General features: G+C 48.0%; 1 protein-coding gene across 4 annotated transcripts in view; it reads right to left on the reverse strand.

The window, feature by feature from the left end:
- The window catches only part of MIS18BP1 (MIS18 binding protein 1), a 679,433-nt gene that overhangs the window by 628,808 nt on the left and 34,027 nt on the right, over window positions 1-16,598 (reverse strand). For all 4 annotated transcript variants that reach the window (XM_086937270.1, XM_086937268.1, XM_086937269.1 and 1 more), the window contains exon 2: window positions 811-1,571. In XM_086937270.1, coding sequence (XP_086793396.1) covers window positions 811-1,486 — 676 coding nt within the window. In that variant the 5' untranslated portion in view covers window positions 1,487-1,571. The remainder of the gene's footprint in view (window positions 1-810; window positions 1,572-16,598) is intronic.

Here is a 16,598-nt window from a genome sequence, read left to right on the forward strand (position 1 = left end):
GCCTGAATACCTGTCTTCATCAAAATGTAATTGAAGTTGAATTTGTACACGATACATGAAACGTTTTAATTTAAAGATTTAAATTTTGTTTCATATTTTAATAAATACGGCCGGGGGGTCGTGAGGCCCCCTCGCCTTCCAAAAGTTCAAATCTGTGTCTGTCTCCTCCCATGGGGATTGGTGTTGGGAGGGGTGGCGGGCATCCCGGCCCATATGAACATCCGGTTATTCCTTGGAACCCTATCCCCTCAGCCACTTCCTTCCTTGAGTCGTCCTTCCCTACAGAAAACACCTCTCTCCCTTGAGGTGTATTCTTCCCCTTCCCCTGAAGAGCAATCGCCCTATCAGTTCTTGACCTGTGTGGAGGATTGCTCTATGGGGGAGAGGGGAGGCTCTCATCGTTCCTGTGGTACCTGGTAATCAAGTGAGTGAGGTCGGTACACTCGGGAGGATGGATGCCTGACGTGATGTACCGTGGTCCATTGGGGCTTTGCCGGAACATGGGCCCTGGGAGGTATGCGTGAGGGGTTCGTGGGTGGCGTGCATGCCAACAGTGATTTTACCCGAGCATAATTTTGTGATTCACAGTAGTGGAATCATGCACCCCTTCAGGCTACTCCCATGCCTGCCTTAAGTTTAGAAAAACAACAAATTGGTGTTATGATTTTTAATATGCAAATAAAGTGTGCTTTTCTAACAGAAAGATGGCAAGTAATAAATGTCAAAGCAGACAGGATTTACTAAACAAGAACACAATGACTGTCTTTAAAATATTGTAGAATGTTCAAGGACCAAATAAATCAGACAAACCTGTAACTTGATGCTCTTTCAGAGGTTGTGTGCAGTTTACAGACTGCAGCCTGGTTTTAACACTGACACTTCCTGATAGCTGCTGTGTACTCTTGACTGAGGAATTCGCGACTGGAGTTAAGAGAATATCTCTTTGGCAGTTTCCCAAAGTGAAAAGCCGCTCTGTTTGTGATGGCGTTTGAGCAAGTTTCCTCTGAGCCGCAATTGCTTTCATTCTTTCAAACGCCTTAATTGGTGATTGATACTGAGATTCATGCTTGTCCATACATTTTTGGGATATAATGTCTTTCATGCTTGGAAGATCCAAATGCGAGACAACTGAGGCGCTTTGTGTGACTGGGCAAGTGCTTATGGCACTGACGTCCTGGAAATTAGCTGGGCATGGGCCTTCACCCATTAAAGTAGATTGCAAAGCAGTCCCCTTTCTGTTTGGGAGATTGCATCTTCCATTAAGTGTTGCTTTGTAAGCAGGGTTGTTTGTGGGAGATACTCCATTAGTTACTCCTAAAGGAGATATACCAGCACGGCGAAGTTTCAGCAGGTCTTTTAAGGGAGTGAGAGAATCCGATGGGATATGGCCAAGAAGAAGAGTATGCTTTGGTAATTCCCCTCTTATGCAATGTGGAAAGTTTTGATGTTTGCCAAACCCTTCTCTTTTAGATGGTGTTACAATCATCTTCCTTGAAGGATGAAATTCTCTTTGATGGACTGGAGAGTTCCTTTCACCAGTAAACTGCAAACTTCATTTCTTCACATGGTAACTAAAACACAGAAGAAAAGTTCAAAAATATTAAAGTTCACTATAAATACCAATTTGCAGTACAAAGAAGAGCCTCATAACAAATACAAGAAATCAGTAGCGAGCCTTGCTGATGAAAATGTGATTGCAAAAAGCTGGTTCGAGCGGCCACAGTCTCGATTTGACATGCGAGCGAGCTCTCACATCGCCAAAACAATTTAATTTGATATATTAGGATTTTGTGAGAAAATTAAAGCAGACATGCCTTTCTCAGACAACAATGTATGTGGTACATAAGTAGCACCAACAGAGTTACATGACAGAAAGCAGAAAGAGGTAGATAGAGGATAACCAGAGCATCTATGAAGGCACTGAAAGCACTAGTTGGCTGGAACAGGGCCTTAGGGGTATGGAGTTGTTTCTTTGTTATTTTAGTCAACTGCATTAGCTAGTTTATTCCAATAAATAATTTCACCTCTGTACCGTTTAAGAAGGGCAAGTCTTCAAGGAAAATGTTTCAATTATATGTTTGATTTTAAACCAATATTTATCTTTGTTATAATGGTCTACCCCAAAAAATAATTAATTAATTTCTAATTTCAGCACATCAACTCATTCAGATGTGCTTGATGCTGTTGGGGCAATGCATGTGTCCGTGTATCCCAAAGGGCAGTGCAAGTCAATCAATCAATCAAACAAGCTTTATTCGATTTTAGGTAGTAAAATCCTAAAAGCATATACATATAAAAACAGTCCATCTAAAATACAACTATATACATCGGTCTACTTATCACAATAACAGTTTCAAACAATACTTCTCATCATGTGGATCAAGCTAACAAACACCCAGTCCGCAAAACTCAATGGTTATTTACTTTCCTATTTTATATCACATTCTTTAGAAACCCTACCATAGAACTGATACAATAAAAACTATCCAACATCTACAAATAGATGAAGGCAGGCCGACATTGTCTCCATCCTCCCCTTTGTAATAATGGCTTTAACCATCTTTGTCTCTCTATGTGATAATATTTACAGAATAATACCACATGATTCATGCTTTGTTGCGAGGCATTATCGCACGGACAGTGGCATAAATGTCTGTACCAATCATTAATGTTTGGATATGAGACCAGGTGATGAAGTGTTACAAATCTGAATCTAGTCAGCAAATATCTTTCGTATCCACTCAATACATGTTGCATATAAGGTTGGATACTGCATGTAATTATGATCTGCTGATGACTAATCACAGTTGGTTTGTTCAAGGTGAGGGCTAATCTATTTTCATCTAAGTGTGCCATGATGATCCCTTTAAAATCTTTGCGTGTAATAGCCTGTAGGGAATCCGGCGTAGAAAAATAATCAGGGTGGCCAATACCATATATGAAATCTTCCACATATTTTAGCCATGGGATTTTACGGGTATTATCTAGTTTTATGGCATCCCTCATTATTTCCCTATTTAAGGTGGCGTTCTCCGTGGTCCAAATTCTGTGCCATAGAAGAACTGGCTGAGCCTTGATTATGTCAGAGATGTATGTGACTCCCAGCTCAGAATGACAATTAAATACAGGTGCGCTATTTGGGATGCTCAATAGGGACCTCAAAAGGGCATTTTCGGTACGCTGGATTGGGGTACAATCTTGAAAGCCTCAAATTCCTACCCCGTAAGTGGCTATACTTACGCATTTTGCACAGTAAATTCTCAGCATAATTACCAAAGGCCTTTTCCCCAGCTTTTTAGAGAAGTTAAAAAGAGCTGCTATAAACTTCATGTATAAAAGGTTCCTTGCCTTGACCGCTGGTGCCCAAGACCCCGTCCTCTCAAAGAGAACGCCAAGATAGTTAAACGAATTGGTGGCTCCCACTTCGCTCCCCCTGCGTAAAATTTCCTTTGTATATTCTTAGTTGAACCACAAGACATAACATTTTTCTTGCCGTTTAGTCTTAAACCGAGCCTATCCATAAAAGAGGAGTAAAAAGAAAGGGCCCTCTGTAACCAGATTTGACCACGGGCCATAAGCACAGCATCATCGGCGTAGAGAAGGGATACAATGGGACGAGAGTTAACATAGGACGGATCCCTGGTGCTTGGAACCAACTCCTGCTCTGAAGCGTTGGTATACAAAGAGAACAGGAGTGGTGCCAACACACATCCCTGCCTCACGCCTTGTTCAACCTTAAAAGTAGCAGTGCACCCATGCTACCATAGCTGACTTTTGCCCTAGCTCCAGTATACAAATGCCTTAAAATTTTAATTAAAACAGGGTCAACCTTTAGTCCCTCCAGCACTCCCTATAGCTTTTTATGAACAACACAATCAAAAGCTGCTGAGAGATCAACGAAGGCCAAATAAAACTGCTCAGATTTTGCTTTAGTATATTTGCTAATTAAAATGCTTAAATTTAAAATCTGCTCGTTTGTACCTAAAACTGACCTAAAACCATATATGACGCCGCTTAGGATATCATATTCTTTGGTCCAAAATGATCCTGCCTGCCACCTTCATCAAAGTATCCAACAAAGAAATCGGACGGTAGCAGGCAGGGTCATTGTGGTCTCCATTTTTAAAAATAGGAACAATAATTGACTCAAACCAGGTTTTGATAAATCCTCTCTCGCAACATCCACTTAAAACTCTTGTAAAAATAGGACCCCAGATCTCCAAGTTCCCACCTTTGCTTGCTTTTAATACTGCATTGGCATCCTGTAGAGAGATATCAAGTATAATAGGGCGAAGGGTTGTTCCATATTCCGGGGCTCTAACCTCTCTGAAGTATCCTCATTAGATTTCTGAATTGCATACACAATGGAAAAGAAATTGACCCAGGTCTGTTCGTCAATCGCTATCGCAATGGTTGGTGCGTCCATAGCTTACAAGAAAGGGAGCATTTACCGCCGCGCAGAACTTGGCACTGTCCCTAGATTCTGCTGCCTCAATTAAATCATTCCAGGCTGCATCCTTCAACTCTTTGATCCTCTGATTCCTTGCTTCTCTATACGTTTTCCTATAAGCTCTGATCGCAGTAAAGTCTCTTTCCTGACACTGTAAGGCTGTCTTTAGATTTTTAAGCCTGAGTGTACAATTCTTGTCAAACCACCCTTTCTTGTTGGTTTGCCGACTTCTAGGTTTTTTAGACAAAATGTCTCGGGTGATCTCTGTAATACTATTAAAAGCAGTTAAAACCTCGTCGTGCGATGGGCTGTCACTCAGAGAAAATAAAATAGGATCTAACGCCTTAGTGATTATTTCAGTACTTAATTTCACCGGGTCTCTGGTACCCCAACGGACAGCATACCCGTTCTTCCTGCCCAGAGCGATATCTTGTAGCCATACAAACTTATCTCCGTTTCTATTTAACATCCCACTAGGGACTTTTATCTTCACGCTCTGGGCCAAATGATCACTCATCTCAATAGGGTGGATTTCATATCCTCTCACTAGGCCTGCAAAACGATTTGGAATTATAATAAAATCTATAGTCGTATTAGCTCCTCTACCTACGAAGGTGTAACCAAAGTCCATGGCAGGTGTACACATAGGGTTTGAAAAGCCCAGATCATACCTAAACATGGTTTGGTTTAGGAGTTCACCCTTAAGAGAATGTTGAAAGTGCGATAGTTGGTCATCACCTTCCAGGGTTAATTCACAGTTCTCGGATCCCGCCACATGACACAGATAGGTGTTGAAATACCCTCCCCCGATAGGTATGATTTCTAAGTTGGTCTCTGGACCTGGGTAAGAAATATCTTTGCTCAGCTTCTCTACTAAAGCTCCCAGATAGGTCAATTAAATATTATTATAAAAGTTCATCAATTTCAGGGCGTAGTGTTGCTCCAGCTGCAATAAGACCCTCTGAAAAAATATTTTTGAGCTGACCAACTTACTCCTGTGTATAGCTAATAAATTAGATATGTACACACATAGCCCTCCTTTAGGCCTACCACTGGTTGATTGAATGGCGGGAGTATGGAAAGTCTTGTACCCGTTTATATGGATACTATCAATCGTCCAGGTCTCTTGGAGACACAGGACGTCAAAGTTCTTAACAAAAGTCAGCCATACTTGGTCAGTAGCCTTGTCCTTCAGGCCTGCCACTTTCCAGAAAAAAATTCTACATTGGCCAGTCTGAGTTATGATTGGGGTCGTAGTCCCACCTCCATGGGTACAGGAGTTACCTTGAATATCAATACTACCTTCCGCCCGTGTCTCTGACATTAAGGTCTGCAAGATAGTATTTGACACAATGTCCACCCTATTGGTTTTAATGTGTGGACATTTACTCCCGTTGGTTGGATGTCAGTCGTTCTTATCAAGAGAAGAGAGGGGGGGCAAAACTATTTGACACAGGCACTCTAAAGCTTGACCCTTCTTGACGCCATCCCATTTGCCCCTGTGGCCTTCTGCTGTGTACAAAGTCTTTTATAGAAAAAGCCTAATGGCTGCACTTGAATACCAAGGTTGGAAGGAATAATGGTATTCAATCGTGAAAAACTTCTCTAACTAGTTGAGGTGAGCCCAGGGAAAAACTATACAGTCACCTTCATATGATTTAACACTATTTCCCACCCATGCAACCCTCCTCACCATCTTAAATTCCTGAAACAGTGCAGTTGAGAGGCCTGTATTAGTTCCTAACCACCTAATGGTCCTGTTTCTTAATGCTTGCTAGTTTTCCACCGTTGCATTTGTTAATGGTGGGGCATTGACCAGGACAATAGTGTAGGGTGTCGCTGCCGGGGGTAGATTTAAGGTTTGAACATCGGAATATTCGATATCACCATATTTGCCTCCCTTACTACTATTAGCTCTGCCGCTTTGTTCTATCCTTATCTCCTTACCCTCATTATCTGGGGCTTGTAATCCTGATTGGGCATCGCGCTTAGCATATCTGTTATTAGTGAGATTGGTAGCAAAACCTCTCTGATCATCTTGCGCCACCCACCCATTTGCCCCCGGGATTCTCGTTACCTCGGGCTTAACTGGTTCTGCATTAGGCCTAACAGGTTGTGGAGGTCCAACGAGGGGGTGCAAATTGGCCCTTTCTTGTCCTGATACCTGGTTTTGGTTTCCCCCCCCAAAAAATCTCTAATCGGGATTCAATTTTTTTCCAGTTTTAGGCCAAGGGTATTAATAGAATGCATCACCTGCTCCATTAAATTTTTTATGACGTTACAGACCTCAGCAAGTTCATTGTGGGAATCAGTTGGAACTTTCTTGCTCTTCCGGAGTACCTGACCCCTTGGTGTGTTTTTCTTGCTCCCCTGTCCAGTGTCCAGTCCCAGTTATCTTTTTTGTGTGCATAATTGGGGCTCTAGGTGAATTTGCCAGGTCCTGATGGACCATTACTGAATCGCTACTGTGGGTTTTAGTAGTCGGAGGTTTTAAGGAATTGCAGCTTTCCTTCTGGGGTGGGGTTTCATCGCGCACTTCATTTTCAATTAAGATTGTGTTAGCGGTATCCAGCACACATCCATTTTTAGGTCGCAAGTGGGCGTCGCTAATCAACGCTTCCTTCCCTACCAGGATGATGTCGTTAGCATCGCTACTCTGTCCGCTAACATGATCCTGTGTTTGAGAGGGAAGCGAAATTGCAGACTCATTATTTTTTTTTGAAAATTCTTTGTCAGGAGTATAGAAGAGACATTCATATCGACATTTTGTAGTTGTAGCGACATAACAGCATTAGGATCCCCCAGTGGGGAAAGGATTTAACACAATTTGCATCAACAGCCATCATTTCCAATTATGGCCTAGTAGCTGAAAAGTGAATAGAACAGTCATATGTATTACATGGCCCAATTTCACCCCTTCTTCTTAACGCCCATCCCGTCCACACTATTTCGATTCAGTAGGCTGACTTCACCCATACGTGGTGTTTAGCGGGAACATATAAGAATAAAGAAAACAAGTTTATAAACCCAACAACGGTCATCATTATACCAATAAGTGTGTACGTTCACATATAATATCCTACAGGCTCATACATTCAGCATCCCGTCTTCAGTAGCGGTGCATACCCTCCGCCTCCCGGTCCCTCCCCTGTTGACGCTGGCATATCCATTGCCACTAGTCCTCGTCTTCCTCCGATTCCGAGTCCTCACCCTCCGGCAATGCCTCACATGGGTCACCCCTATATTTGTTCCATGGCATCCACACCCGATTCCATTTGCGGGGGCAGGCTCTTAGTACATATACTGCTCTCTCCTTTACCATGAGAAGGTCCATGTTTCTTATCCACCCTGCCACCGTCGGCAACTCCGGAGCGCCCCACCTCTGTGCAATGTCTCGTTTGGCCACTGTCACTGCTAGGGTGACCCACAGTTGTCCATATCTATTTAAGTCTGTAGGGTCCCAAATGTTCAACAGGCATTTACGAGGTTCCGGTAGGACAGAGACATTGATGGCCTGAGAGACTGTGCGCATAATCTGCCGCCATGTTTCCCTGATTTGTGGACATTCCCATAACGTGTGTAGAAGAGTCCCTTCCTCCCCGCATCCCCTGAGGCAGTATGGGTGTGGTGTTCTCTGTATTTTGTGGAGTAGTGTGCGAGTGTAGTAGGTGCGGTGTAACACCTTGAGCTGCACCAGTCGGAATCTGGCTGATATGCCCACTTCCCTCGGCGAGGCCAATTCCTCATTCCACTCCGCTTCATCCATGTCGCCCAATTCTTCCACCCACTTCTCTTTAAGTTTGTGTGTGGGATCTGGCATGTTGTTAATCAATTTTTTGTACGTGAGTGAGGTCGCTTTTTGCTCCATGAATTCGGTGAGTAGCCTATCTTCAAGTGGCGATGATTCTGGGAGTGTGGTGTCTGGTGGGATCGCTTGCAGTAGTGCATGCCGGATTTGTACATATCGGTACGTTTCAGTGGGCCCCAGGCCGTATTGTTGCTGGAGGTGCTGGAAGGGAATAACCGTGCCTTTGTCCCAGAGGTCCCCCACCACCGAGATCCCTATGTCGTCCCATCTCGCAAACCCCTTACAAGTCCGTAGGTTACCCAGTGTTTTAGTGTCCCATAGCGGCGTTAGCCTGGTGATTTTACCCTTCCACCCTAGGCGTGATTGCGCCGCATGCCAGATTGTCGCTGTGTGGAATGTTGGGCCAAGCAGGGTTTTCACCTGCGGGTAGTTGTACAGCACCGAGAGCATGCCCTCAGTCCCCAGTTGCGACCAGTCCGCCTTATATGCGGGGTCTTCCCGTGAGGCGTGGATCCAATGATTAATAACCTTAAGCTGTGACGCCCAGTAATATAGTTGGAGGTTGGGTAATGCAATACCCCCCTCGTACCAGCTCTTCACCAGTTTTGCTTGCGCTATCCGCGCCGGGCCATTACTCCACAACAGGCTGGAGACCAACGCCGCCACCCGTCTAAAGTACTGTGGGTTAACCACATAAGGGGAGTTTTCAAGCACATACAGAAATCTCGGGAGAGCCATCATTTTGTAGAGCGCCGCGCGCCCTAGGAGGGTCAGAGGCAGTGCCGCCCAGTATTTGACATCAGCACGCAATCTTTGCAGAGGCGGCTGCAGGTTTTCGGCATAGAACTGTTTAGAGTCATTCGTCACATAAATACCCAAGTACTTAAAGGAGGAGGTGGTTACCGTGAGAGGACAGTCAGCCGGCAGCACCGGAGCCGGGCCCTTAAGGACATAGAGTACAGACTTGGACCAGTTCAGAGTATATCCCGAGGCCCTGCCATGTTCATCGCAAATTGCCAACAGGGCGGGGACCCCTTCAGTTGGGCCGGCCATGTATACTAACATGTCGTCGGCGTATAGGGAGACCTTGTCCTCCCACCCGTCGCTCCAAGTGATTCCCCGAAACAATGGCGTCGATCTAAGCAGGATTGCCAGTGGTTCCAGCACTATCGCAAACAACAGGGGCGACAGCGGGCACCCCTGCCTAGTTCCCCTCCCCAGTGGAAAGGTCGAAGATATGCGACCATTTGCAACCACCTGCGCCATCGGTTGGGTGTAGAGTAATCGCACCCATGCCAGATATTGGGGTCCGAAACCCATGCGGGTTAGGACAGCAAAAAGGTATTCCCACTCTACCAAATCAAACGCCATTTTAGCATCTAGGGAAAGTATCACAGCCTGCTCCGTAAGAAGATGCGCCTTCGCCAGTACCCCATGGACCCTCCGTAGATTCAGCGCTGTGCTTCTGTGTGGCATAAAGCCCGATTGGTCAGGGTGTATTAGGGTACTCAGATGTTTGGTTAGGCGACTGGCCAGGAGTTTCGCCAGGACCTTTGCTTCTGTGTTGAGCAGGGAAATGGGTCGGTATGAGGCACTGTCTGTTGGTGGCTTGGTTGGTTTGGGGATGGCCACAATGGTGGCCGTGCGTTGGTCGAGCGGAAGCAGCGCCTTTTTTGCGCTGTCTTTATACATGTCTAAGAGGGGCTTGGCCAGCACAGAGTCCATCGTCTTATACCACTCCACAGGAATTCCGTTTGGGCCTAGGGCCTTGCCTGACTGCAGCGCCTGTATTGCCAACTGGACCTCTCCCTCTGTCAGGTCTGCATCAAGTTCCTGCTGTGCTTCAGGTGTGAGCACGGGGACAGGAATGTGACTAAGTGATTCTGTGGCCTCCCGCTCAGTGACTGGCCGTGTCGGTGTGTAGATCCCCTGGAAGTGGCGAGCTAGAGCCTGGATTATTTGTTCCGGGTGAGTTTGCAGCACGCCGGCCGCATCGTAGAGCCCGTGTATCCCCTTGTTACTGCCACCTCGTTTGTCCAGCCATGCCAGCATCTTCCCTGCCTTATCGCCCACATCATAGATTCTGTGCGCAGTGTTCGCGAGGTGCCCTTTGGTGATCATAGTGAGGTGTGCCTGGTGTTGCTGCTGACGGAGCTGTAGCGCATGGAGCGTCTCAGGGGTGGGGTCTGCCATATGCGCAGTGTTCGCCGTGTGTAATGCTAATTCCAAATTGGCCAGTGTAGCCCTAGACTCCCTTTTATACCCAGTAATGGCTGAAATGGACGCCCCTCTGAGGACCGTCTTGTAAGCCTCCCACAGAACTGAGGGTGAGGTGACCGATCCAGTGTTCTCATTGAAATAGTGTGTGGTGGTTAACTTGAGTTTTTTCCTAATGTTAGGTATCTGTAGATAATTGGGATAGATCGGGTACAGCCTAGCTCGTTTACAATCTTTGGTAGAAAGGTGAAGGGAGATCGGGGAGTGATCGGAAATGCCTCGTGGCAGGATATCAAGTCTATCCACGGAGCTCAGCCCAACCCCCAGAAAGAAGAAGTAGTCAATACGTGAGAGGCTATTGTGGGGTGCTGAGTAGTGTGTGTATTGTTGCGCTGTGGGGTTCAGGTGACGCCAGACGTCTGTGAGGCCCATGGGTGACAAGAATCCCGGAAGTGCGGCAGTCCCTCTCTGACGATCTCGCATGGGAAAGGTGTCAAGTAGGGGGTCTGTGATGGCGTTGAAGTCCCCCCCCCCAGGATCACGTCCCCTTCTGGGAGATCAATAAGGAATCGGCTAAGTGCTGGCAAGGCTGTAGCGTGAAGTGCTGGGGGGATGTATACAGATATCACATTCAGGGCCCTCCCCTCCCACTGGCCTGAGAGTGCTGCGAACCGCCCCTGATCATCTGTCTTGTGGCTAGTGACCAAGAAGGGGGAATTGTTTCTGAGGAGTATCCCGGTGCCCCTGGAACCTGAGGTAAACTCGGAGTGTACTGCCATGGTATACCCACGCCTGTTCAGAGCCTTACAGGTGGTCCCTGCTAGATGTGTTTCCTGCAGCAGCACTAGGTCAGATCGATCACGTTTAACAGTTTGCAGCACCAGACCCCGTTTAATTTTGTCCCCCAACCCCCTGACATTCCATGTAAGGAGCTTCAGTGGGGGTACCTTTGTCGTTACTGGGGTACCCATATCGGGTGTTGCTTGGTCATGTTGTGCCATTTTAGTGTATGAACCGTGTTCACTATGTGCAGCAGGATAAGGAAGCCAGAACGTGGAGGCGGTGTATGCCGCCCGTAGTTAGCAATGTTTCTGTGCCCTGTAAGATCGCAATGATGATGACCAAAAAACTTAACTTTAACTTGAACTTCGCAACTCCCATCCCTCCACCCCCTCCCTGCTCCCCTGCACCACGGACAAATTCCCGCCCGCATCCCCAACTTGGCAGAGTGCTTTTGTCCCCCCCCTAACTGGTCTTACTTGCTTGTGGGGTTGGTGAGTCCCCTACAGGCACCGGCCATAACCCGCCCTACTCAGTTCCATCGGCCCAAGGTTCCAAGGGCTGTGTCCAGATCTTGTTGCTCCCATCGTAGTCATTCAGCCCCTGCTAGGCTGACCAGAATCAAACGGGTCCCTCTCAAGATCGGATTCTAGGCCCCCGGCCGCGCCCTGTTCAGTGGCCGGGCTGGCCGCACGGTGGTCCGACGTCCTCTCACTACGGCGGTCCTGGCGGTCTTTGTGCGGGCGTTGAGGCTTGCCCGCCGGTCTCCAGCCATTCTCGTGCCACCTCGGGGTTGTCGAAGAACCATGTCCTCCCCTCAGCCACAATCCGCAGTTTGGCGGGGAAGAGCATTGAATAGGGCAGACCCCTGTCTCGTAGCGTCTTCTTGACTTCATTGAAGGATTTTCGACGCCTGGCCACCTCGGCTGTGTAGTCTGGGAAGAACGCCAGAGTGGAGTTCAGAATTTTCACCGGCGGCGCCACCCTGGCTGCCTGCAAAATGGCGTCCCTGTCCCTAAAGTTGAAGAGTCTGGCCAGCACCGGTCGTGGCGTGGCCCCTGGTTTGGCCGTCCCCCCCGGGACCCGATGAGCCCTCTCGATCGAGAAGAAGGCGGACAGGCCTTTAGGCTGCAGTTTGGTCTTAATGAGGTCTTCGATGTACAGGTCCATGGCCCCCTTCCCCTCCGATTCCGGAAGGCCTAGGATGCGGACGTTATTTCTTCTCGAGCGTCCTTCCTGGTCATCCAATTTTTCTTGTAGTTGTGTAGTGGTCTTTTCCAGTCGCTCCATCGCCACCTGAAGATCTGAGGTGTCTTCAATGAGGGATTTCGTGACTACCTCCACTTGCGACACCCTCTCCGACATTTTCTTGAAGTCTGCTCGCAGCAGGTTCACCTCGGTGGAGATGGTGCCCACCGTCGCCTGGACGTCCGTGAGGGTTCTCATAATGGCTTCCAGCGTGACTTTCCCAGTGCCATTGGTGTCAGTGGAGGCACCGGCGGAAGCACCGGCGGAGTGTCGACCAGGCCCCTGCGAGTGGCCGCTCTGGGCATAGGCAAATTTATCAAGCTTTGCTTGTGTCGTTGTCATGCTCCTCGTGTTTTTGCCAGTCATGTTGTTATGCTTGGGTCTACAGTGTCCGGTCTTTCAATTGGTCCCAGCCCGGCCTCCTACCGTGTAAACCTTCCCCTTGGTGTTCGCCGTTGAAGCAGCCGGTAAAGGGTCGGGTGGTGGCGTACCGCAGGGCCCAGGTCGTTCCCCGCCTGAAGTTTAGTCTTATAGTGGCTGCCGTTGGAGCAGTAGAAGGGTATTTGCTGTGTTGTTGGCGGCGTGTGCACTACTCGTACTCTGTTACATTCCCCCGCTCCACGTGTGCCGTGCCGCCGCCTTCTAGGGCTGCAATGGGTGGCTGGAGACTGGCGCCACCACTGTGTACTCGGCCCTTCTGCCCAACGGTGGCCCGGAGTAATGTTCAGAGCTGCGGGGGGACTGTGCCGACCCAGGCGTCCTCCGCCCTACCTCGCTGCATGTGGCTGGGCGTTCGCCCGGCAGCGCAGATCCAGGACTGCTTCAACGCTGTGCGGGGCCTCGCCCGCCCTTGATGTCGTCGAAGTCTTGGCTCAGGGGGACCGGAGGTCGTTCCCAGACGTAGCGTTATTTGAGCGCCGTGGTGAGACTTGGCGCCAGGCGGGGAGGTGCGGGCGCCGGCTGAGGTTGACTTCTTCCGGCCGGGCAAGGTGAGCTTCCGGCCGGCCTGGTCCCGTACTTTAGGCCGGTGCTGCTGAGCTGTCGTAGGCCTCGCCTCGCTGTCGGCGGATGGAGCACTTCCCGGCGTCGGATTTGCGCCGGGGGCGCCTTGATGGGCGCCGCTTGGTTCCCGGAGCCGATTTCACCCCTTCGGGCAGGTCAGTAGACGGATGTGCATGCGGATTATTGCGCGGGCCGGATCGCCTTGCGGAGCTCCCGAGTTAAGCTGCCGCCATGTTCGGCAGTTGGCCACGCCCCCCGCAGACTCATTATTTATAGTTTCCTCAACATTCGTGATCTGTCGCTCAATGTCTCCGACAGCCCCGGTTAGCTAGTTTAAGAGAGCCATATTAATTTTCCTATGTTTGCTGGGTACTTTGGTGGTCTGACTCGCAGTCTGTTTTCTTTTCCCCATACTTCCCTTTCCAGTGATTTTCAGAACACTAGTATCACAATGTGCGACGTATGAAACGCTAAATACAGGGTGCCTTATGGTATCCCTGAATTCCACTAGATCCAAAAAGCGGAAGTGCCTACTTCTGATTTACTCGGGCAGAATATCGGTCGAGAGGTTCGTTATAAACAAACTAAAATTACTTTTGAAAGGCTACCAAGATAACTCTCAGAATGCTAAGGTCCTCTAGCCCAGTATCTCCTGCTCACCGCAGAGAAATCTAAACCATCGCTGTCCGGAGACACAGAATCCGATTACAAAATATTTTGCAATTGGATCTCGGAGTGCTGTGGTCCGGCCAACTCTGAGAAAGTAAGAAAAAAGCAGAATAGAAAATCGGCACCCTGGTTCTCCCCCGAAATAAAAGCCAAACGTACAGAGATCAGAGTTCTCGAAAAGAAATGGCGTCAAAACTATGATCCTAAGGAAGCTCTTGCCTATAAAATCGCGAGGAAAATATATCACTCTATGATAAAAAACGCCAAAAAAGACCATTTTCTTCAAAGAATTAATCGGTCCAACAATAACCAGAAACAAATCTTTAAAATTGTTGACGAGTTTATGAACCCCAGAATCCTCAGGCAAGAAATACCACCCTCATTAGCTCTCTGTAACGACATAGCTGACTACTTCGAACAGAAAATGCTCAAACTTACCTCAGACTTCCCTGACCCTCCTGAACCCCCCCTATGATGCAACGCCACCAATTAACAACAAACCCCAGTTGAAAAATTTTACTCACATCAGTCTCGACGAATCCCGACAAGCAATCCTCTCCAGTAAATCAGGCTCCCCGTTTGACCCATGCCCCCCTATGCTGCTCCACACTCTGGTGGACACGGTAAATCCAGCCATAAACTCCATTATAAACTCCTCTCTGACTACTGCATCCATTCCGGCTGAATGGAAGCTCGCGGCAGTCAAGCCTCTGCAGAAAAAGCCCCTACCCGACCCCACCACGCTCTCCAACCTTCGCCCCATCTCATTGCTCCCACTACTGTTCAAACTGACCGAGGCGGCAGTTAATAAACAGTTGACAAAACATCTAGAGGAAAACCACCTATTTCATCCAAACCAGGCTGGTTTTAGGGCGAAACACTCCACAGAGTCAGCCCTCCTACATACTGTAGAGACCCTCAAGATGGCACTGGACCAAGGGAAAAAGGCCGTCCTGATCCTGCTCGACCTGTCGGCGGCCTTTGACACGGTCTCACACCCCGTGTTGATAGGCCGCCTGACAGAGTCAGGGCTAGCAGGAACTGCCCTCGAATGGCTGAAAAACTTTCTAAGCCATAGGAGACAAGTAACCGTGCTAGGAAACTACTGCTCGGATGAAAAAACCATAAAAACAGGGGTACCACAAGGCTCAAGCTTGAGCCCGGTTTTGTTCAACCTTTATATGACCCCCCTGATAGAACTCATCACATCCTTTAACATCAGCACGATATCTTACGCTGACGACACCCAGCTGATCCTAGTACTGGATAACAACTCCTCCAAAGCGGAGGAAAATTTAAAAACCTGTCTGACGGCAACCTTTGATTGGATGCGAACGAACCATCTCAAATGTAATTCAGGTAAAACTGAAATCCTCCCTTTCGGCCAAAACAACCTTTTCTCCCCCTCCAATTGGTGGCCTCAAGACGCCGAAATTCCCCCTAACACCATCACGTCGGCCCGTAACCTAGGGATAAGGTTTGATGAAGCCTTATCCTTCAAGCAACAAGCAGGTACAGTGGCAGGGTCCTGTTTCAATATCATCAAAAGTCTTAGAAGATTCTTCGACCTCCTTCCCCTAACAGCTAGAAAGACTGTGGCAGTAGCCCTCATCACATCCCGCTTAGACTACTGCAACAGCATCTATGCAGGCTCAAACAGAGCTGTTCTGCACAAGTTGCAGATGGTTCAAAACGCCGCCGCCCGCCTGGTGCTAAGACTACCCAGGAAATCATCTGCCTCAAAAGCACTCAAAACCCTGCACTGGTTACCCATCCACAAAAGAGTGCTATTTAAAATCCTGCTCATTACTTTCAGAGCCTACCACCAGTCAGGACCGACATACCTGTCCCAGAGGTTTGGAAGATACACTCCCCCACGGTCACTCAGATCATCCAACCTAAACCTACTCGCAGTCCCCAAATTCAGACTTACCACAAAAGGTGGAAAATCCATCGGAGTACTTGGAGCCAAAGCCTGGAACAAGCTCCCATCACAAATGCGCCTGATCCATTCCGAAAAACTGTTTCGTAAAATGCTCAAAACATGGATCTTCAAAATCGAAGACTCACTTTGCTTAGCGTTAATCTAACCCACACTTTACTCATAGACCAGGATCTACTTATAGGACCTTCCTTAAGCAGCATCCCTACTTCCTCTCTGTCGGGACAGCAATGTCTAGCGCCAAGATGCTCCCTGGAGCGTAAGAGCGCTCTATAAAAGCCTATTCACATTCACATTCACATTCACAGTAACGGGAAAAAGTGCTCAAATAAAATTACCAGTGTAAAAGAGTAGCAGCAGCAAATAGCGTTATGTGCAAACAGCAATAGATTTTAAAAACTTCTGGACAGTCACTCAATTTGCTGGCCCAATGTGCAAAAGTTCTTGAGTCAAAGATCCAATGGAAAGATAGCAGCAGAAAA

This window comes from Lissotriton vulgaris, chromosome 9 (genome assembly GCF_964263255.1).
Source record: "Lissotriton vulgaris chromosome 9, aLisVul1.2, whole genome shotgun sequence".
Classification (NCBI taxonomy): Eukaryota; Metazoa; Chordata; class Amphibia; order Caudata; family Salamandridae; genus Lissotriton; species Lissotriton vulgaris.